Raw genomic sequence first — 24195 nt, forward strand, 5'->3', positions numbered from 1 at the left:
GATCTACGTGTATGTCTGCATGTCTGCGCGTGCTAATCGAGCATGCAGAGTGATCAAATTTCTTCCAGCTTTAGCTAATTTTGTTTGGCATAGGCAAAATAAAGAAAAGGTCTACTCTACTCAAAGGATATGCATAAAATTGCCAATGGCACGTGTAAAACTGTGCTTAAAGTTCAACTAAATTCGTTACTGCATTTTTGCTTTCTGCATTTCAATTTATAAAAATGTATGTTATGTATGTATGTATAGCTAGGTTGAGAGAAGACACTATTCGAAAAAATGGTTACAAAAGCTTTTCAATATGTAATTATTTACGTGTATAAGTATATCCGAGTGTTCGTTTTTTTTTTAGTCAACTGCTCCATTTTCAGTCTTCAACAATTTTTGTGGCTTGTAAGAGTAAATTGGCGTATAAATGGAATATAGTTCTTATTCATATGTAGTATCTACGAGTGTGTATATCGTTCGTATAAAAATTCCAATAAAATTGTATAAAATGTCTTGTTCTGTAAAAACGTACTAAAAAGTAATTCAATAATTGCAATATTTTGGCGCTTCTCCTTATGAAAGTTGTAGACCTGGCTGCTTATATGTGAAGTGGGGGAAAGACATTAAATAAGAACAAATTAAATAGGGAAAATATACAAAGTAGAATGCATTTTACTCTCTCATGAATTTATTTCTTATATGTACGTTGGAAGATTTTCCATATTCGTGCGAATCGTAGTAATTCCAATTTGGTTAAAACTTAAGCATCGACAACTAAACGGTACACTAAACATCATGTATACATTACATGGATAGATGTATGTATACACGCAAATATAGTATTTACACAGTTTAAAACCCATTATTTTACAAATAAAGATCTGATAAATACACCCATTGAATAAATTCATTCAACTTAAGTGCTAGCCAATAAAAATTAAACCAAATAAAATTGTAAAAACATTTTGGCGACAAAACATTTCTCACAAAACATGTTCCGAGATTCACGGATAGGAGTAGGAGTCTGGGAGATGGGGAGGATCCAATATTCATCTTAAGGTTATACTGAAAATATTCGAGTTAAGGCGCAACATCGTGCCTCTGGGAGGGAATGTGAGTGTGTGTGTGTGTCTGTTTCATGTGTCTAAAACAATTTAATCGCCAATCACATATTGCAGTATCTCCATTATTGTTTAATATTCTTTCGTTTTTGAATTTTGATTTTCGATTCGATGTTGTACTAGGGCGTCGCTCCTAGCAATCCATCTCCTCCAGGGTGCGCGACAGGCGATTATTGTCGATCCTTCTTCGCTGCGATCGCCTCACCGCATCTGCCCGTCGATACGGCTCGCTCTTCAGCCCCAGCAGAATGTCCTCCAAGGCCCCGTTGTAGACCTCGTCCTGCTGCAGCAGCTTCTTCTCGCGCACCGAATGCGCTTTGGTCTTTAACTCGTTGATGACAGCGTCCTGCAAGGAGAGCGCGCAGGTTGTAGCCAGCTGTTAAACGTGTTTTGGAGCAAGCCAGTTTGGAGGGGATTAAAGAAAATGAATAGAGACAGCCATTAGTCATAGAGAACCATCACCACCACGACAGAAAGAGACGCACTTATTATAAGCGGTATTATATATTAGTCGCTGTTAGTGTTAGCTTTTTTTTAATGAGACTTAAGGTGCTCTTAAGAATCTATAAATATTATGTTTAGTTAAACGTTTACTGAGGACACCATCAGCTAATAATAATAAAAAAAAATCCGTTAACAAGAAGAAACCAAATTTTAGTATATGCCTAACAACCGCCTGAAAAACTTTTTTAACCGATAACCATGAAGCATTGAATATGGCGATACAATTTCATAGATTTTAATAGAAGCAAGCAAAAGTCAAATTTTGAGTGGCCGTTAAACCTTTTTTGTGGAATCTACTATTCCCTAACGTAAAAGTATTTTTTCCACTCTCTTTATTGTTCAAACGTTTTTCGATGACGAGATCATTATTTAACGAGATGGGAAGGTGAGACGCTTCTTACGCGTCACAACTTTTATACATCTACATCTACAACACTTCTCACGCCTCTTTAGCTCGCCCCGCTTCCCTAGAGCCGCACACTGCAGAGTGCACTGTAAAGGCAGAGACGCGGCAGTAGCAGAGGCCGCACACAGCCCGAAGTGGAGTGTGAATGAGAGAATGTGCAAAAAAAATATATAAGCTGCGGGACGGGGTGGGCCTAGCCACTGGAAATTATATTCTTTATTCTGGCTATAAAATTGATCCAATCGGATCGGATTGCGAATTTTGTTATCTGATAGATATTCCTGATTCCCTACGGAATGGCGTTTTTAGTTTTCTTTTATCTTCAAAATTGTAGCTTTGGGAGGTTTTCGCCATTTTGCGGGGGCGGGGCTCATTTTTTAAGTAGACTTGTAACAGTGTGAGCATAAAGAAGTCTCGATGCAAAATTTGGTGGCTTTTATTTTTCATATTCTCTGAGATCCAGGCGCTCAATAATACGGACGGAAAGACGGACAGACAGACATTGCTTTATCGACTCGGCTATTGATGCTGACCAAGAATATATATACTTTATGGGGTCGGAAACGTTTCCTTCTGTGCGTTACATGCATCCACTTGCCCCACAAATACAATAGGAATATAAATACAAATAGGAATATACCCATTTACGCTTCGAGTACCGGGTATAAAAATCAAATTCCAATTGAGCCAATAATATACCGTGGTCCCTTGCAACCGCAGGCCAAAACGGTTCCCAATATGCCTTCACTACGGCTCCAATTCCTAACCGTGTTAGACGGAATTCCTGCTCAGCGAGTGGGTGTTAAGTGTTGCAATGAAATATGTATTAGCGTTTGGAACTGTTTGAAAGTTTTCACACATCAATGAAGTATTAATCATCCAAGCAGAAACGTTTTTAGTGATACATTTCTGGCAAGTATCCAATGGTCACAGTCGAAAGTGGATTAGAAAAGGAATAAGCGAGTATTAGGCCACACAGCGTGGGGGATTAGAATGAAGGCCAAGAGACTGGCTGGTACTAGCTACTTGGTAAGACAAAAGATGACACAAGCCACGCGACTTACACTAATCACAAAACAAATCCCGCCACATGCCGTCCCCCAAGAAGATGATGCTAGTGGTGTTGGTGGATGGTGTTGGATATTGGTTGGATTTGAGGGGAAGCAGGAGCAGGCAGCCAAAACCAAATGTCTGAGCTTTGTGTGAATGTTTTGAGCTTTTAACCAAATGACCAAGTAGCTAACGTGACGTGCTAGGGTGGAGGTTGGAGAAGGTTAAGGTGGTGTTGGTTGCTTCTGGGGATGGAGCTATGGGAGGCAATTGTCCATAGTGATGTGCTGCTTGGCAAAGTCAAGCAGACAATGTATTTGCTGCGTAAGTCAGATCAGAACGAAAGCGTATAAGATTACTAGATCATTGGTGAGATGAGCAGGAGTAAGACATCCGAGTCTGAAGTGGGGGAGGGGGAGCTGCCGCTGGCCAGCACTCACCTGCTGTTTCTTCTGGTTGTGCTTGTTTCGCATCAGAACCTGGGCGTTGTTCTCCTTCTTTGAGGCAGCCAGGGCCGCTGCCTGCTCCAGACGACGTCGCTGCTCGTTCTCCTGGTCGTGTTGCTGCAATAAGGACAAACAATGTAAGAAAATCTCAAACCGGAGTGACTGCACCGCCGGCACCCACCTTGAAGGCCCGCGTAAAGCGGACAATCAGCGAAAAGAAGGCCGCCGCATCGGCTGTCCTTGAGGACTCGCCAAAGTACTCGACACACTCCTTGAACGCCTCTTGGGCGTGCCGAAGGTCGCTCTTGATCTTCTTCAGCTTGTCCTCGGTGTTGTTGAGAAAGTCCCGCAGGATGTGTGTCTGCGTGCCCTTCACCCGCAGTTCGGCCTCCTTGCGCACCTGATCCATGCCCTTGTCCAGCTCGTGGACATCGGCGACCACATTCTCGAGAGCAACCAACGCCGCCTTGTCCGTGCACTGAAGCTCAGTCTCGTAGTTGAGCAACTCCGGGAATTTGGCCCGTATTGTGGCTACAATGTAGTGCAGCAGCGACGACCGCTTGTCTGTCGATTTTGTGTCGATGAGCGTGTCCAGCGACTGCAGCTTGAAGCCATATGCCGGTCCCCGCTTGTTGCTGTTCAGATAGTTCCCAAAGGCCAGAACAATCTCCAGAACCGCCCTGAACTTGCGCGACTGCTTCAGAGAGTTGGAGGCTCCGGCTATCGACTGGACTTGCTACAACATGAAATAGTACAATTTACATTAAAAGATCAGATCTGATAGATCGCAGACTGTTGATCCATACCGGACTGATCAGATGGACGCTATCGATAAAGTTGCCCATGTAGTTCATGATCGAGAGCTTGAAGGAGATTCGCTCGACACGCGACAGCTGCAACATGAACCTATCCTCCTCCGTAAGCAGCTGTGGGTCCTTGCGCGCAATTATGTACTCCTTGTAGGCCTTGATCTCGACATCTGTGGGCACCATCTTCTGCAGCAGCTCCACATTCTCCAGCGAAAGCTTCTTCAGATCCAGACCCTGTATGGCAGCCACAACATCGTCGATGGGCATGCCCAGCTTACGACGGGAGATTGCTAAGAGAATAATCAATCAATATTCAATAAATGGCTTAGATTGAAGCTCCCCTTCCGCACTTACCAATGTTTCTTAACCTCGTGTGCTCCAGCAGCGAGACATTGTCTGGCCTCTTGAAGCGCTTGCTGGACTGCAGCGATCCATCCACCTCCGAACCAGTGGTGCCGTTGAGCAGGGCCCCGCCAATGCTGCCAATCTTGAAGCGCTCCTCGAACTCGTTAAAGTCGATCTGCTTAAAGATCTTCTCGTCGTCCAGTTCATTGAAAATGGTTCCACGCACCTGCAAAAGAAACAAAGAGACTGAGTATGGGAAGAGCAAGGCACAGCCTTTCTGCCCGGATCAGACAGACACTCACCTGATTCGGCTTCAGCGGTATCCAGTTGAGTGTAGGCAACTTGTATTTGGTGGGCACCTTTCGCTTGATGGTCATGGCGCCGTCGGGAGCGGGCATGAAACCGGCGACTGGAGGCGGCGGTGGCGGGAACGAGCTTAGCATGGGCTGGGCAAGCGGCGGGGAAGGCGCTGTCGAGGCGATGCTGCCGTTGGGACTGCCCAGCGGACTAAGGCCCATGCCGGGCATCATGGGCGGTGGCGGTGGTGCCGGTGGTGCTGGTGGTGGAGGCGGTGGCGGAGCTGCTGCTGCAGTGGTCATCGGTAGAGGCAGTGGCGGGGGCAGAGGCGAGTCAGAGCCTGATGTGGCTCCAGCCTGAAGCCCGCCATTCGTCAGGCATCCATCGCCGCTGGAGGCGGAACGGGGAAGGGAGCGGGACAAGGTCTGCAGCTCCTGGTTCTTGGTGCGCAGCAGCGTGTCGCGCTTCTGCAGCTCTTGTTCGTTCTGCTGCAACATCCGCTGGAGGGCCGTAAGCTCCTCCTCCAGATTCTGGCGGGCCACCGTCAGCTGGTCGCGCTCCGTCTTCAGGTTGATGTTCTCCGTCTCCAGCTCGGCGAATTTATAGAGGAACTCCGAGTTGCGGTCGATCTCACGCTCCAGCTGATCGTCCAGCTCCTGGACCCTCTCTAAAGCCGAGGTTTTAGTCTCCGAGTCTTCCATGAGGGCGGCCACATCGAAGACGTTGTCCAGGTAGGCAGAGATCTGAACCTTTAGCTCCTCGGACTCGGTCAGCCGAATCCGTTCGAGGTACTTGTCCAGCCCCAGCGCGGTGAACTCGTACTGCAGATGGACGCGGTAGTTCATGTCCTCCACGGAGTGAACAACGATGTTCATGAACTGCATGCAGGCGACCATGAAGTCGATATTGAAGGCCTCGAAGTTCATGAAGTACTCCATAAGGGTCTGGAATCGACGCTGCTCCTGGCACACGTCCTTAAAATTGTCGAAGGAGCCCAGTATGATCTCGTGCCCCCCCTTCACCAAGCAGATGGCCGCCAGCAGCTCCAGCACCAGCGCCTTCGTCCTCAGCGACTTGTGGATGAGGCTAAGGGCAATACAGTTGATGGCCTCCCGATGCTGGATGACCATGTTGAAGCCGTACTTGTTGTTCATAATGGCCCGCAGGCACATGATCGACACATGGATGTCGTCGGTGGCCGCTCCCATGTTCAGCTTGGCAATGTGACGTGAGCGCCGCTTCAGGCTAGGACTGTCCAGGGCATCGGCAATGGTAGGACGCAAGAAGCCATAGGACACGTGCTGCTGCCTCGAGCTATCCAGCAGTAGGAAAGAGCCATTGCCCAGACCCCCATTGTGAGTATGTGCGTGAGGCTGGCTCTGGGGGGGACTGAGGGAACTGTTTTGGCTGAGTACCATTTCCACGCCATCCCCGCCGCTGGTTAGGTTTAGACGCTCCTCGGAGGCGCAGAGGGCGCCCTGAAGGCGCTGCTCGTGCTGCATCATCTGCAGCCGAAAGCTGAGATAGTCCACTAGGGCGTCCAGGCCCTGGTTGCTGTCATCGAGGAACTCCTTCACCCACTCAATGTGGTTCGTTCGCAGCGAGATCTCGAGGTCCCGCAGCACCTGCGTGGACGTCGACTCGCCTACCATTTTCCGTTTCTGGCAAAAAAAGTACAAGAGGTAAAGCTGTAAGTGTATAAGGAGAGAGAGAGAGTATAGGTTGGATAGGAGAATGCAGGATTCGGGAGCAGGATACAGGGATACAGGATACGGGTGGTGCAGATGCAGCGGGAGACCATAGATAGATAGAGAAAGAAAGGACGAAAAGAGATAGGAGTTTCGTGGTGGATAGTGGTGTGTTTGTGTGTGTGTGTTTGTCAGTGTTTTGTGAGTAGAGAAATGAGAAATTTACACATTAATTAATGGAACAACAAGATAATTCGGTTTAAAATGTAATAATTTTAGTCTACAATTTGAGCTTTTGCCCAATGGCTGGTTAACGGTTAAGGGCTAAGGAACAAACAGAAAACCAGACACCAAACTAACAGAGATCAAACACCAATCGAATGGATTACACTGGTATGTATTCTATTGTACTCATATCTTACCCGATGACTGCGCGATGCTTTTGGGTCCAAATATGTTCGCAATCTGCTCAAGTAATGTGAGGGTGGATCCTTCGCCTGCACCATTTCCTACAGAAAAAATTAAACGTATGCGATATTTGGAGATTAGTTGAGGATATGCACATACTAAAATGCTATTTAAGGGTTTTTTATACCCGGTACTTGAATAGTTAGGGTTATATTCGTTTTGGTGCGAAAGTGATGTGCGTCACACACATAAGGCTACATACATATGTATGCATATATTCTTGATCAGAATATTGATCCAAATCTATGTATCTCGGTCCGTCCCGATGAGCCTCTAGTTCTCAGAGACGAAATATTGTCATACACTTGTAACAGTGGGATATCCCAGTCATGTGGATCCCAAAATTGGCAGCTCTCGCTTTTATAGTCTCTGATATCCAGGCTCTGGACAAGACGGACGGACAAACGGACGCACAGACAGACATGGCTATATTGACTCGGCTATGGACTCTCTAGTTACTCTTCGAGTAACTCTTCGGCATTAATAGCCGAGTCGATAGAGCCATGTCTGTCTGTCCGTCTGTCCATCCTGATGACGTGGGAATCTAAAATCTTTTTATACCCGGTACTCGAAGAGGAGGACATATTGTATTTGTGCACAAAGTATATAACACACAGAAGGAAACGTTTCCGACCCCATAAAGTATATATATATTCTTCATCAGCATCAATAGCCGAGTCGATTGAGCGATGTCTGTCTGTCCGTCCGTCCGTCCGTCCGTCCGTCAGTCCGTCCGTCCGTCCGTCCGTCCGTCTTGTTGAGCGCCTGGATCTCAGAGACCACAAAAGCTAGAGCCACCAAATTTTGCATCCATACTTTTGTATGCTTACACTGCAACCTACAATTTTGAGGATAAAAGAAAACTTAAAACGCCATTCCGTAGGGAATGGCCTATCTATCAGATCACCAAATTGGGATCCGATTGGATTTATTATCCTATTTATTATTGATAAAATAAAGAAATTAATTTGCAGTGGCCCACCCTGTCCCGCAGCTTTTGTTGTTTTTTTCACATTCTCTCATTCACACTCTGCTTCTGCATTATACGGCCTCTGCCTCTAACGGCCCTCTGCCGCTGCCTCTGCCGACTTTTAACCCACTCCGTCCCGCAGCTTATATATATTTTTTTTTTTTGTGCGGGCGCACAGTGTGTGGGTCTAGGGAAGGGCGGCGAGCTAAAAAGGCGTGTTGGTGTGAGTAGTGTTGTTGATGTAGATGACAGATGAAGAAAAAATGTACAACTTGACAAATAACCGCTAAGGTGCAGATGTAGTACTGAGTGCCGGGTATAAAAGTTGTGACGCGTAAGAAGCGTCCCACACGTCCCTTCTCGCTTTAAATGTAGCGCTTTTTTTCACGTAACTTAAGTATTTTGTAAGTATTTGGTTGTGAACTTTGCCATTCTAAAAAGTTGATGAATATATATAGTAAAATAGTAATTTAGATAAGATTAAGATTCATCTGAATAGCTTTAATTTAACCGTGTAATGGCAATGCTAGGAAATCATCTTTAGTGGAAATGGATGTGGCAGTGGCAGTGTAGTTACTAAGACCCTCTGTTCAACGAACTGGGCTCTGCATTGGCATTTTTATAGGAGATGGTGCACCAGAGACCAAAGAGAGAAAGAGAGAAAGAGAGAGAGATAGAGAGAGAGAAATATTTCTTCTGAAGCATTAATACGAGGCGGAGACTTAGCGGCTTTTACTTTTGTTATACCCGGTACTCAAAGAGTAAATAGGGTATATTGTATTTGTGCGAATAACGGTTGTATGTAACGCACAGAAGGAAGCGTTTCCGGCCCCATAAAGTATTTATATTCTTGATCAGCACCAATAGCCGAGTCGATAGAGCCATGTCTGTCTGTCCGTCTTGTTTGTCGGCTCGTTCTCAGAGACTATAAGAGCTAGAGCCACAAAATTTTGGCTCCGGACTGCTGTATGCTCACACTGAAACCAGTCTATTTTAAAAATGAGCCACGCCCCCTTCCGCCCTCGCAAAAGGGCTAAAACCCCCCAAATCTACAGTTTTGAAGATACAAGAAAAAGATACTAAAAACTCCATTCCGTAGGAAATGGCCATTTCTATCAGATCACCAAATTGGGATCCGATCGGATCATTATTATAGCCACAATGGAGAAATTAATTTTCAGTGGATAAACCCACCCTGTCCAGCAGCTTTTGTTGTTCCTTTCACATTCTCTCATTCACACTCTGTTTCTGCTTCACTCGGCCCCTGCCTATGTCCTCCACCTGGCGTTGACTCTTCCGACTTTTAACCAAAACTCGGTTTTAAACGCTAGATGGCGCCACTTTCGAAAAATTTGCTGTGAAACCTATCGGTCATTATTGCACAGAATGTGCAGACCATTGGACCATCAAAGTTGCGTACAAGAAATTTTCATAGATGGCGCCACTTTCGAAAAATTTGCTGTGAAACCTATCGGTCCAATAATGTACCAATTTTATTGGTGTTTTAAATATCTCATTAATTGGAAAATATTAACTGATCCAATTTGTTTGATGCATTTTATTTAGTAGGCTTTTACTACGTGTTCTGTAATGTGAACGACATCTTGTGGTTGGCGATGTCTTCTACATCTAGATGTAGTCCTGAGTGCCGGGTATAAAAGTTGTTACGCGTAAAAAGCGTCTCACACGTCCCTTCTCGTTTTTTATTTATATTTTTACAGCCGGCAGTAACCGCATATTTGTGTAGTACGATTATGTCTACGGCTCCGCACATCGATCCCCATCTACATCTCCATTCCCAGTCAAGCCGATCTGAGGCTGGGGCAACGTGATCACATAAGCATCGATGTGTGCTTGCCTAACGTTGGACATTTTTAAGCATTTTTAAGCATGAAGCGTGGTATACTGTGTTAGCCTGTGTTTTATTTAACTATGCCAACCACTAAGGCACCAACAAAACAGCCAAAACTCCGAAGCCAAACCACAGCAAAAGCAATAGCAACAGCAGCTAAAACTACAAATGCGATCCCTGAGATCCAACAAACGCATGACTACAACCTAAACTATGTGTGGGTTTTGGTTGGTGTTTCGAATCGGGGAGCTGCAGTCAAAGAAAAACCAGTTTGATTCTTTTTCCTAGTCGAAGAGACCTGAAGAAATATCAACATGCATACAAGGTACGAATACACACTAATACATACATATGTATCTTTAGATGGAAAAATATATATTTATATGTAAATTTATATGTATGTATGGAAGCGGCACCAACAATTAAGAACTGCAATTTATTGCAGTAATAATTATTTGCATTTTGTCGCTATGAGCCTCGAAAGCGAGAGAGAGAGAGAGAGTGAGAGAGATAGAGCTTCGTGTGATTGGCTTCCCTGGAGGAGTCACTTGGAGGAGTCAGTCTCTAAGACTCAGTCGTCCTCGAGTGGCAAGTTTCGCCTCCACCAACATCGTCGGCTGACATGTCCCATTCTCTGTCTTGCTGTCTGTCTGTGGTGTGGGAAGCGTTTTCATTCAGTTTCATGACTAGACTTCGCTAGAGAGCGGGCTTTACAGTGGGCTATTTTAATAAAAATTATTATAAAATACATATAATATAAAACAGTAGATCCAATTCCAAAATTCCTTAGAGCAATTGATTACATGACTAAACGAGTATCTGCCAAATGGATTGTTTTAATTCACCATTTTAGACGCCTCACCCACGGTGCAGTGGTACCGACTGAATTATGGAAAACAGGTCTCTGTCTCTGTGTGGCTGGCGTGCAGGAGGCGGCAGACAGGCGGTTCGGTCATCAAGAACCGGCGACGACGTGGACAACAAACAACACCAAAGTGTACCCATGTTGGGTGTTTATGATATTTTATCGTATCGCGAGTCCCAAGTCCGAGCAGGGCATTCCTCTTCCTGCTCTACGAGTATTCAACTCCACTACAAAATATGCCTATGGCGAAAATGCTCGCATTTACTTATGCGTGCAGCAGTATATACTCTTTGTTGTGCACCACCGTTGCCAGTTTCTAGGTGCAGCTCTTGAAAATTCAGTGACCCAGTTACAAGCGAGATATACATATAGACGGATGGATGGATAGATACGAGTCGGATCCAACGAAAAAGGGGCACGCTCTGGCGCAGACTTTAATGGTTTCGTCATAACTTCCGCCAGTACCCGTCCCCCTCCAGATCATAATCCAAAGCACGCAATCTAGATTTGCCCTATAAGGTATCTGGAAACATATGTATGTATTTACATAGACGCGAGTATATGGATCTGTATATAAAGCTGCATAGACTTCGTATAATAATTTCAAATATCCAAAATATTTCATTTTTGATTTCAGCCAGCGAATTCTTAATTAATCCTTATCTTTAATTGTTTAACTTCGAGTTTTATTTATATGAGCGAAAAATTTTATTTTTAAGCTTAATTTCAAGTTCTCCATCATATCTATCATACCTGTCCATTAGCTACATGAAAATGAATTTCGTTTCGTTAATTTCATCAGCGTATAAACGCATTCAAAATTCCAACTGGTGGCCCTCGTAGCAACACTTGTGTGTGTGAGTGTGTGTGAAACAATTATATTGCTCAGTCATTTGCTGTGGGGTTTAATTGGAGCGGCAGCCACTTCACTTCTAGGCGGACTAAAGGTCAGCGTTCAAGGTGTCGCCCTAAATGGAGGCGAGACATCAACCAAATACTTAACCCCCCAAAGAGCCAATGAGCCATAGAGCCACTCCCACCTCCAACCACTTTGAAAAACGACTAAGGGAGAGTCGGTCAGAGTTTAAAAGAACAGCTATTAGTATGAATGCCAGTTCTGACTGGGTTGGGTCAAGGGGCGGATAGTTGCCTTTTTTCAGCAAAGAAATATTATCAGGTTTATGCACGCTTTAATAGTATGAAAAAAACTTTTTGTTTTGGCACTCACTTGATCGCATATCATGTCCCACTTCTTCTCGTCATCGTAGTTACGCAGCAGCTTTGCCTTGTCCGGTGGCAAATCCATGGAGGCCTGGAAAAATGAAAGAACAAAAAGTGTTAATGGTTTATTTATTATTTATTAATGGTATATTGCGATATATAGATATAAATATAGTATGCAGATATGGGGGTAATCAAAAGGCTACATTTTTTGACAAATTAAGTGTTAAGGCTTTTTGTGGTGGCATCCAACAGTGGAGTATCTTTCAAGTGGCCTATTTGCCTGTTCATGCAAATATTGAATCATCACAGTAACTGCTGGTAAGAGGTACTTAAGTTTAATAATCCAAAGAGTAGGGAGACAAAGATATGCTCCATTTCCCAAAACAAAAATTTAAGATTCATCTTTTTTCAGGAATCGTTGATAATGTTCTCCATGGAAAGCCACGTCAGACCACTGTGTGGTGGCATCATTCTCTGACTATTAATGAACGCACTGGACCCCAACAAGCAGAAAATCAAACAAAACATAACCCATTTTTCCCTGGACGATTGTGTAAAATGGTTAAATACACAATTTAACTGGAGGCTAATGGAATCGCCAAATAAGCTTACGTGACTTCAATTTAATGTTCCTCTTTATTTTTCTGTGGTTTTCCTGGGTGCAGCTGCAGTTGCAGTTACATGTTCTAATTATACGCACAAACACACATACAACGGCACAGACACATCTGATGATGCCAATAACCAATAACCAACATACGAAATAACAGTTCGGAGAGAGCGAGATTGTTTGCGGACCGTCAATCTTGCAATTTTTCTATTCCATGACTGCATTTGTGTTGGTTTTGACATTGAGAGACTCCTGCACATGTTCCTTGGGAGTTGATCAATTTGAGTAGGATATTTGACCTTTTGACCAGAATATTTGGCATAGAGAGAAGGCTTGGCAAGGCGTTAGGGTAATTTTTTACCACGGAGTGTAACACACCAAACGAGTGAATTTACAGAGCTCTGTGGGATCTAGTTTTAGATGGATGAATTTATTCGAAGAGTTAAAGCTATCCATTTATCTATCCCTTTTAAAAAAGGGACGCTTTACAATTAACTTCATCTCCCATCACATTCCTCTGTAAAATATTTCGTATTTCTTCAAGATTTGTAATTATATGATAATTTGTCTAATTGCCTTCTTTTCACATTCATTTAGTGGAAATTTACTTACAGTTTCGCAGCTTTAGCAGTGTGTTAATTAAGCTAAACAATTATTAAATGATCTCTTTCCTCTGTTCGGTTGTTTTTTTTACTTTTTTCGACATTTTTGCAAAGCGTGCTGAATTCTAAATATAGAGGTTTATGTTAATGTATTAGGTACATTTTTACATATACAACTACACATTTTTGTGTAAATCATTTCCATCCATACCCTTTTTGGGAAAATGTTTGTAAAATAAATTGCTTAATTAATTGTGATGTTATGGGTGAACCCACTGCCCTTTCTCTATTCTATAACATTCCCATCCTTTTCCACTCTCCCGTACTCCACTGTTCCACTCCCTGTTGCGCTCTGAGATCGTCATTGAGGCTGAGTGATTTGCCTCAACGCGCTTCCCGTAATAACAAAATAGAAATAAAACGAGAAGGGACGTGTGAGACGCTTCTTACGCGTCACAACTTTTATACCCGGCACTCAGTAATACATCTGCACCTTAGCGGTGTTTTTTCAAATTTTAAATTTTTTCTTCATCTGTCATCTACATCTACAACACTTCTCACACCAACACGCTCCTTTAGCTTGCCGGGCTTCCCTAGACCCACACACTGCAGACTCGCGGCAGAGGCCGAAGCAGAGTGTGAATGAGAGAATGTGAAAAAAACAAATATAAGCTGCGGGACAGGTGGGGTTTAGCCACTGCTAATTAATTTCTTCATTGTGGGCATAATAATGATCCAATCGGATCCCAATTTGGTGATCTGATAGATATGGTCATTCCCTAAGGAATGGTTTAGTTTTTCTTTTATCTTAAAAATTGTAGCTTTTGTAGGTTTTCGCCCTTTTGCGAGGGCGGACGGACAGACAGACAGGCAAGGCTCTATCGACTCGGCTATTGATGCTGATCAAGAATATATATACTTTATGGGGTCGGAAACGTTTCCTTCTGTGCGTTACATACAACCGTTATTCGCAAAAATACAATATACCCTATTTACTCTTCGAGTTCCGGGTTTAAAAATAAATATGCGAATAAAAAGCGAGAGAGAATAATAAGTAAACAAGGTGACAAAGAGACGGCGGAACGAGCTCTCTTCTCCCCTATATTTATGTCGGACCAGGCAAAAAGTACGCGTTACTTTTATTATACACACACATATGTATATAAATTGAACATGATGTACACAGCTGTACATCAGCACATACAGCTGTGAAAAAAATAATAGCACCACCACCACAAGCAATTTTCAAAAAGTTGCCCAACTCACATTTTTAACTTTAAGGAAACTTAAAGCACATTTTTAGAAAGGGAAGACTCCTACAAATCTGGGAAGCATTAGTAAGGCTTTTAAGTTATTTAAGGAACTTTATTAAAAGTGGTCAAATTAGGCAAACAAAATAATAGCACCACTTTGGAAAAATGGATTTAAAATTTAAAAAATTACCAACAAGTAACGAATTTCTTAGTTAACACTTTTGAACTATTTATTCTTAATATATATATATATCATTTAGTATTTAGTTCAGTGTCCTATTTTGACAATAAGTCCAGACATAGCTTTTGGGGAGCTTTGGACCAGGACTCTTAAATTTGTTCTCAAAGTGATCCTACAGTGGTTGGTTTGGAAGCAGAAACTGCCTTTTGGTTGGCCCCGAACCGTTTCTTTGCTTTCATGCTTGGGTTATTTACCAATTGAAAGACCCATTCTAGTGGAATTTCATATACTGCAAACGGTAGCATTACAGTCTCCATGATATCCACGCACACGTGCTGATCCTTGGTAGTTTTTATCCATAGTAAGAATAGTAAGTAAGTAAGAACATAGTAAGAACAAAATGTGTTGTAGTGGTGCTATTATTTTTTTCGCAACTGTACACGACTTCATCGTATAATACACACATGCATATATCTGTACGTATGTACATATGAACATAAATATATCGGTCCACTCCGAATCCATGCCATGTGAGTGTACACTAGTACATAATGAATTATTTGACCGTCACACCGGATACACCCTTTTAATTTTTCCAAACCAATCCCCTCCAAACGCAGCTCGAACCAGGCTACGGCCATGCGAGAAAAGTAATAACGTGAGTGGAACCTACATATGTAAATACATACATGTACATACATATGCGTTTAAATTGGCATTGGGACGTGGCACTTCCCCAGAGTCTACGGTCATCTTCTGATAGCGGAAAAACAAAATAGATCCTCCACAATTGACCGACTGGAAGTCACTTTCATTCTTTAAGTCACTTCTGAATCCTATGCCGCACTTAAGTAGAGGTAGATTTTGTACACAAAAGAAAGTAGTTTCATTTCCATACGTTTTTTATATATTTTATGAATAATTAATTTTGACAGAAGGTGCAGTTTTTATGAAGACCTACAATTTAGAAGCAAACAAATAATTGATTGAATGCAAAAGGACAAAGGGTACTGTAAACGTTCGCATCTTCACCTCATTTTTGGTGAAGTTTTCGATTACAATACTCGACATAACTTTTATTTCCGCTTCGGACCAAACCGACTTTTTCTGATAGACTGAGGGCTTTATATTTTATTTTTAGAGAATTGAGCATTAGAAAGAATGAGCAACCAAAAAAAGGCATAAGCAAAGCTGCTGGAAGAGGTGGGGGAAGCCGCTTCTTCATTCTGGATATAATAATAATCCAATCTAATCCCAATTCGGTGATCTAAAAGATATGGCCATTCACTAAGGAATTGCGTTTTTTCTTTTCTCTTATCTTCAAAATTGCATACAGTGGCTCCCACCTTAAATGAACCAAAACATTTTTCAAACTTAAAAGTTGTGTAACTTCTGAACCGTCTAACACACCACTGAAATTGGTATTTTCGCCCTTTGTGGGAGCGGTGAAAATTTCTGCGGGATTTTGTCTGTAATTCACCGTATGATCTTACATACATACATATGAACACACATCCCATTTCAAGTCCAACGTCGTTTGCCGATTATCGTCAATGTTTGCTATATGTATGTACGTACATATGTATGCACATTTGTAGGAAAAAACAGATGCCTTTATGTTTTTATCATTATGTGTGGTTTTCTTTTTTGCAGACCGCGAAGGAAGTGCACAGCAAAGATAAACAAATGCTTGGCCCTACAATTCCGATAAAGAGCGATCCAGCGGAGGGGAGCCACTCTGGCGATCGCTTTTTTCGCAGCGCTACAGCAGCCGTTAGATATTTGCAAGCCAAACAGACCAAGCGGATGCACATCAAGTCATCAACTTTGTTCCAACGAATAGCTATTCCAGCGAGTGCCACGAGGAGAGTTTTCAAAACGTGCAGTCGTTTCCCATTTTTATTTTGCTCTTTATTAATGCTACTATCGGGGAAGACACCATTTGAATACGTATCATCTGCGCTGAACTTCACCACCTTTCCACGAAATGAGCAATTGATTATTGAACAATATTAACAATAATAGCTGCTTTTGTGGTTTGTGAGGTATTGAAAATGCCATTAGGAAGGCATTTGCGGCTGCCCCTCGGTGCAATTTCTTATATATTTCAGATTCTAGGCCCCATAATTATGATGATGATAATTAAGCGAGTGAAAGTGGGAATGGGGTTGGGAAAGTGAATTGGATTGGGAATGAGGATTTTGTGCGGTTTAATCTCTGTCCCTGTATTTTTGTTCATGTGTATGCATATTGTTTCTTGGTTTTGTGTTAATGACACCCACAATATGAGACAAGAGATTTGACCATGAAATTATAATTTTTATGCATTTCTCTTTAAAGATCTTAATAAATTTGCTTTTACTTTCAATTGCTGAATCAATGACTGGCTGAATATACTATAGAAGGGAATGCATTTCATTGCAATCAATATTCCATATACATTTTCCACTTCCGTCCATCCTTCGCTCTTTCTCTCTCTCTCTGATCAATTATTTGATCAGCTGGGATTGTCTTCTTCCAGCATCGACATACTGCACTTCACCCTTGTCCGATTAGATTCTACCATTCTCTTACGAGAACATTTGGCGCACAGAATGTATTATTGGCATGCCCGAATGCATTCTCGATGCAACGAAGAGCTCTTTTTTTCATGTTTAATTTCAGTTGAACTTTCTCAACTGGCCCTGTTTACAAAACATATCGGATTCATAATCATGTTTGAGGTTCGGTTCCACGCACAAACGAAATATACATATAGCGAATTCCTGACAGTAATTTTTTGCAGTGCTGGTGACAGGCCTTAAGAAACAAGACATTTTTTGGTTCGGTGTGACGTGTCCCGTGCGACAGAGGGTCTAATCAAATGTTTTTTAATAGTACGAATTATTAGCTGGTAAAATTATAAGTACTTTGTAGAGACATCAGTGGACCACATTTATCAGAAATTAGCATTAATACATTGCATCAACTTTCACTGAAATCTGAATTTGAATTTAAAAAAAAGCTTTAGCTCCAGCTTAAAAGTCGTCAGAGGTGTATCACAATAGTAAAATAATAATGAAAATCCGACCTTTTAGGACCGTTCTACGGCATTCTTTGCGTACGAACATCCCATTCGACGTCGGAGAATTTCCCATGTGCAAAGTTCAGTAAACCCTGGCGATTCAGTCGGCATTTAACCGGAAACATCTGCAGCGACTACCTACGGTTAGATCCCACAAAGCGCAAATTATAAGTGGCAAAAAATCGCATTTGTTGTTATTTATAAACAATGAATCAGACAAACAATCGCTTTTAGTCAGAAGGCGACTGCATGGATTCCAATAAAAAAAATCGAGCCGGATCGCACCGGTCCGGGTCCGCGGCCCGTATCAAACCGTATCTACGGATCCAAGGAGACTGAGCAAGCATAGGCGAGGTCAGTTCCAGTGACATGGATTGGATTCAAGAGTGGAAGCGGGAGGGGGAGGAGCTACCGAGATGACAAACTAACAAACAAATACGTTGGGGGGCAAATTTCGAGCAAGAAACGAAGGAATAAACAAAACAGAAGCCGAAAGACAGAAAAACACACTTTGAATGCGAATATGAGTTTTGGACAAACAATAGAGAAGAATAAATAATAGCAGATTGCATACAAATTGTGGTATCTATTGTCTGTCAATGTTATGTACCCTTGAAGTGGCATAGTTGAATATTGGAAACGATAAAACACACACCAAATGAATCGACTAGATTGATCCACATTTTATATTTGCATGTACAGTGTTACTATTTATGTATATACATACATACAAATCAATCACTAAATCAAGATTTTCAGGACCATACTTACAACCCTGAGATGAAGAAAAGAATATCCGATCCTCAATATGGAATAGTGTCGACTACGTATAAAGGACAATCTCGATCGGAACACCCGGTTGAGGAGCATATTTCTCAGTCAGTAACATGACTGACGATAACCGAGATGTAGGGCTATGCATATGAATATACATAAAGATGTTTTTTTCTTTTCTCGTCTCCCCTTCTGTTCCGTTCTATTCCAGTGGGTGATAAGCCAAGCCGGTCCGATGGCCACAAAGCGACATGGGGGAGAGAAGGCTGGATAAAGCGAGAAGTGAGTCAGCATTGGCACAGATCAATATTATAGCAGCCGCATTAAGAGGGACAGATAGGGAGAAAATCGATCAATTTGCTTTAATTGCCATTAGCATGCCGAATTGGACTGAGAGAACGGCTGAGACGCAGAGAGGGGAGTTAATCAAATTGCTTCTGTGGGCCACTCTCATTTTTATACCCGGTAATCGAAGAGTAAATAAATAGGGTATATTGTATATATGGCGACAGTGAATGAATATAACTCACAGAAAGACACGTTTCTATAAAGAAGACATAAAGAATATATATTATTGAACAGCATCAATAGCCGAGTCGATATAGCTATGCCTGCCTGGATAACAAAAACTATCAAAGCTAGAGTCCTCAAATTTTGGATCCAGATGGCTGGGGTAACACACATTTACAAGTGTGTTTCAAAAAGTCGCTCTGCCCCCTTCTGCCACCACAAAAGACAAAAATCTCTCTTATTCACAATTTTGATAAGAGACAATTAAAAATGAAATTCCCTAGGGAATGACCTTATCAATTAGATCACCGAATTTGGACTAGATTTGATCATAATTATAGCCAGAATGAAGAAATGACTTTGCAGTGGCTACCCCATTGTGCGTTTTTTGCTGCACATTTCTTTCTCGCTAGCACACTCTGCCTCATGCCGTGTGCATCACTGGGGGAGGGTGGCGAGCTAAAATGGCGTTTTGGCGGGGAAAGCGATGCATATGTATAAACAATGTAAAAAGTAAAATTTGAAAAGATTTACTGACTGAAATTTGTGTATAAAATTTGTGACGCGTACGAATCGTCTCAGAAACGTTCCTACTCGTTTACTGACTGATATCGTATTATGGAGGTTGAATTATTTTGGTTGGTAATATAAAATCTTAGTTCCGTGGTCTTGTTCAGACCTAGGCGCAGAGAGAACCGCTCTCTCTGGTTCTCTAGACCAAGAAAAGTAGACAACAACAAAATGTTGGTAGTGGCTAGGATGACAAGCTTAGGCTCACGGCTCCGAAACAATGGAGTGATATTAGGAATCATCGTAGAATTATGATATTCGGAAAGATCAGAACACACACCAGAAGTAGAGGAGAACACTCTCGCAGTGGCGGGTACACAATTTCGGGGGGTTCTAAAGGGGCACACACGCTGGAAATCTAACGAGAAGGGACGTGTGAGACGCTTCTTACTCGTCACAACTTTTATACCCGTCACTCAGGACTACATCTAGATGTAGAAGACATCGCCAACCACTAGATATCGTTCACATTACAGAACACGTAGTAAAAAGCCTACTAAATAAAATGCATCAAAAAAATTGGATCAGTTAATATATATATAATATAAAAAATATTTTCCAATTTATGAGATATTTAAAACAACAATAAAATTGGTACTTTTTCCCAGCACATTCTGTTTTTTCGATTTTTCGAAAGTGGCGCCATCTATGAAAATTTCTGGTACGCAACTTTGATGGACACTCTTTTTCTAAAACAGAGCGCTAAAAACCGAGTCTTGGTTTTAACTTTTAAAAATTAGCTTTTGGCCACTGTTTCCGCAACTCCTCGCAACCAGTTCGGAATCAAAATCTCGAAATAAAAAGCCAAGTGCTCCTGGTTCGACCGAGTCGGAATTCAAATCAATTTAATCTCTTCTTCTTTTTAATTTCGATATTCACCTATTAAATGCATGTTCTTCCTCTTTCTCTATCGTATTCACATATTACATGTATGTTCTAAAGCAACAAACTTCTGTGAGTATGTCGTAAATGCAATAATTCAATATCTTAATGCTACAAATTAATTATACTTATACAAAATACTAATTGCCCCCGGCCATAAGCCCTTTGCGCTAATTTGGCGTAAACAGCCACCAAAACTGGTCATTGGGACAATAGTGCATCTGCACCTCAGCGGTGTTTTGTCAAATTTTAAATTTTTTCTTCATCTACATCTACAGCACTTCTCACACCAACACGCTCGCCCCCCTTCCCTAGACCCACATACTGCAGACTCGCGGCAGAGGCAGAGGCAGCGATCGCACACAAAAAAAAAAAAAACAAATATAAGCTGCGGGACGGGGTGGGTTAAAAGTCGCACAAGCAGGGGCAGGGGCAGAAGCCGAGTGAAGCAGAAGCAGAGTGTGAATGAGAGAATGTGAAAGAACAACAAAAGCTGCGGGACAGGGTGGGTTTAGCCACTGCAAATGAATTTCTTCATTCTGGCTATAATAATGATCCGATTGGATCCCAATTTGGTGATCTGATAGATATGACCATTCCCTACGGAATGGCGTTTTTAGTTTTCTTTTATCTTCAAAATTGTAGATTTGGGAGTTTTTCGCCCTTTTTCGGGGGAGGAAGGGGGCGTGGCTCATTTTGGAAATACACTGGTTTCAGTGTGAGCATACAGCAGTCTAGAGCCAAAATTTGGTGGCTCTAGCTCTTATATTCTCTGAGAACTAGCCGACAAACAAGACGGACAGACGGACAGACAGGCAAGGCTCTATCGACTCGTCTATTGATGCTGATCAATAATATATATACTTTATGGGGTCGGAAACGTTTCCTTCTGTGCGTTACATACAACCGTTATTCCCCACAAATACAATATACCCTATTTACTCTTCGAGTACCGGGTATAAAAACACGAAATGTTCTTGTTTTTCGAGAGATGGGAGAATCTGATTAACATAAACCCTCCTCAAGCGTACGCCACTGAACACACAAAAACACAAACGCACACATGCACGTGAACAGTGTGTATGACAAAATTCAAGCGAACAGTCGATGAGGTCATCAATCACATGCAACAACTGCGAGGGAGGGCAGAGGAGCGAATGTGTGGAGAGAGGAGCTTGAGTAAGCCAATCCTCTGATGAGAAGAACATACGCCCTATTCAGTCCATTCAATTCTTTAAAAATCTCCCGTTTCGCGACAAATGGGGCTCCGGACTCACCAGAACTTTGGCGAACCGCCGATCCAACTCATCTGTGGTGGGCATCGGCTGCTGGCTACGACTCCGCACGCTCGGCTGCCGGATGTGATGGTACTCGGCGCTGGAGCCGATGTCGTAGCGCAGGTCTTGCTTCTGCAGCGTGCCTCCCCCGGATGCAGGACCGTTGTGATTGTGGTGTCCATTGCGCAGCATCGAGTGGGAGCTGTGCTGTGGATGGTGCTGCTGATCATCTGCTTCCACATCGGCAGTGGTGATGTTGCGGGACTTGACTGCACCCATTATTGTGGCAAAGCGACTGCTGCCGCCTGCTGTTGCTGACGCTGCGCCGCCACCTCCGCCTGGTCCGGCCCCTCTGCCTGGTCCTGCTCCTGCGCCACCGTCGTCGCCGGCTTCGATGCTCGCTGCCGTGAGCGCTGTGCTAAGGGATAGGGAAAGGGTCCCCCATACAGTGCGACAGAGTGCGCGGGTGCGTTCGGGGCAACTTGAAAGTTGCTCTTTGATTTCGTTGAAGATATCCAAAGTGGCTGCCTTTTGTTCTTGTGATTGCTCCTCCTCCTCCTGTTGCTACTGGCTGCTGCTGCTGTTTGGGCCTGCGACTTATTTTTTTGTGGGAACCGAACGATTGAAATTTAAAAACTGTTGACTAGTTTAATTTAATTTTTCTAATATAATAAACTTGCTTTGATATTTACATTTAATTTATTTTTGACAATCTAAGCAAAACCACAATTTATTGCTGCTGCAGCGGCGTCGGCGGCTGCTGCTGCTGACAAATCCACACACACACACAATACAGACAAAGCCAGATTTTTATGAAGACTCCTTCAGCAGGCGGCGACGCCTTTTGTGCTTTGTTCGCGACACGCTTCGCTTTCGTTTTAAGTGAATGTCTCTACGCGAGTTATAAACCTTAAAAACCTTATTACTTGCATTCCAATTTCTCGAAAAGTGTTAACTAAATGCCACTGCAATTTTAAGCACTTTTGACTGAACGCGCGACCGTCTGCATTTGACACCAACACGCACACACTCACGAAAAACCAACACGGCTCCCAACTGCTGTTATTTTGATTCGTGATACTAATTTTTCACTCGCTCTAAACTTTGACTCTTTTCAATTTGTTTAACCAATAATACTACAAATATGCAATACGTGTGGTTCGACAATATAAAAATTTGTTGTTCGTTGTTCGAATTCAAGACATACAGTGTGACCGCGGACTAGGCGATCAAATATACCGCCTGAGCCGCAGAAAGACACCGAATATACCTTTTCACTTCCAAAATATACCGATGAAAAGTATACTTCCAAAGTTTGATATCTGATTTAAATTTGCAAGCTGGTAAGGATCTATGAATGAATATTCGAAAAGATTGGTTAAATTTAAGGTTTATTTTGGCAGTCCTAGTTTATAAATGATGGTTTAAGTAAAAAAGCGAATCAAAAATGATAGTTGATGTACATGGTTACTACACGGTAACTACACATTTGCTACATATCAACGACTTATTTGAGAAGTATGGACATTTTTTATTTCATATTTTCTTTAATTTATGTTATAACTCGTTGAAACTTAAGCATTAATACATTTTCAGACTGACATTTTTCTTACCTATTCATAAATTGAATTATAATTCTATATTCATATTCTCGATACGACAGTCTGCATTTGGCTGAGAAAGCTTTTCAATTTTCAGAAATCTAAAGGGGGCAACGACACATGTCGTTGTATGTATGTATGAATCTCCTGGCGACCTAGGTCAAATTATGATATTCACGTTTTTTTCCTACTGGCCCAGGCCCTACAATATGCAGCGCCTAAAGGGATAGCCGAGAGTTCAGACTCCGGGGTCCGCGGAATTTGTTTTGCTTTTTCTCTTTTCAATAATATATTTTTTTACGCTCACTAAAGAAATCTTTATCGTAAGCCCATTGTGGCAGTTTGTCTGCAGGGATGGAATCAAGTAAGAGAGTGCAAACTTTTGTTATACCTGATAATCGTAGAGTAAATTCGGTAAATTGTATTTGAAATGGAAAATGGATGTACATATGTATGTACATACATGCATACATATTTACATATGTAACGCACAGGCAACATTTCCGACACCACAAAGAATATATATTCATGATCAGCATTAAAAGCCGAGTCTCTTTCTGTTCTACTCAGAGACTATAAGAGCTGAAGCCAACAAATTTAGCATCCAGATAGCTGGGATATCACACTAACACAGTTTAGGTTAGTTTATGTTAAGGCGGTAGCTGGGGAAGAGAAAAAACTCTGAGAAAGTGTTTATTTAGGGCTGTCCTATCCTGTGGCTTGGATGTACTTGGACAAAATCCCCGGTTGGTCTCGGACAAAGTGGTGGACCGACTCCTCCTCTTCCTCGTCTCGACAACTTCTGCAGAAGTCTTTATGGGGTGTTGGCAGTCTCGAG

At 42.4% G+C, this 24195-nt stretch overlaps 1 protein-coding gene across 6 annotated transcripts; it reads right to left on the bottom strand.

The window, feature by feature from the left end:
* Positions 1-334: 334 nt before the first annotated feature.
* Positions 335-22310, bottom strand: LOC117579970 (formin-like protein). 6 transcript variants are annotated; one of them, XR_004573533.1, is made up of 10 exons: positions 21757-22148; positions 12038-12121; positions 7077-7163; positions 4972-6627; positions 4679-4895; positions 4322-4614; positions 3697-4251; positions 3510-3632; positions 3084-3389; positions 1352-1485 (listed from the first exon to the last, which is right to left on the bottom strand). XR_004573533.1 is itself a non-coding variant. In XM_034266147.1 (9 exons), exons 1-9 carry the CDS (start codon positions 22033-22035, stop codon positions 1243-1245), a joined length of 3537 nt encoding a protein of 1178 aa, XP_034122038.1. In that variant the 5' UTR covers positions 22036-22310; the 3' UTR covers positions 335-1242. The 6 variants fall into 6 exon arrangements, 4 of the variants coding, with proteins under 4 accessions (XP_034122038.1, XP_034122037.1, XP_034122035.1 ...); XR_004573532.1 differs by having other exon boundaries at positions 4972-6654; XM_034266147.1 differs by lacking the exon at positions 3084-3389 and having other exon boundaries at positions 335-1485; positions 21757-22310.
* Between the last annotated feature and the right edge of the window lie 1885 nt (positions 22311-24195).

This window comes from Drosophila guanche, unplaced genomic scaffold (assembly GCF_900245975.1).
Source record: "Drosophila guanche unplaced genomic scaffold, DGUA_6, whole genome shotgun sequence".
NCBI classification, from domain to species: domain Eukaryota; kingdom Metazoa; phylum Arthropoda; class Insecta; order Diptera; family Drosophilidae; genus Drosophila; species Drosophila guanche.

What these genes read in the sequence shown, in the direction of transcription:
- LOC117579970 (XM_034266146.1), bottom strand. Translation starts at nt 22,035, where the DNA reads ATGGGTGCAGTCAAGTCCCGCAACATCACCACTGCCGATGTGGAAGCA. An exon ending in TACCGCTGAAGCCGAATCAG is followed by an intron (nt 4,896 to 4,971) that starts GTGAGTGTCTGT and finishes TTTCTTTTGCAG; the next exon opens with GTGCGTGGAACCATTTTCAA. An exon ending in CACGAGGTTAAGAAACATTG is followed by an intron (nt 4,615 to 4,678) that starts GTAAGTGCGGAA and finishes TTATTCTCTTAG; the next exon opens with CAATCTCCCGTCGTAAGCTG.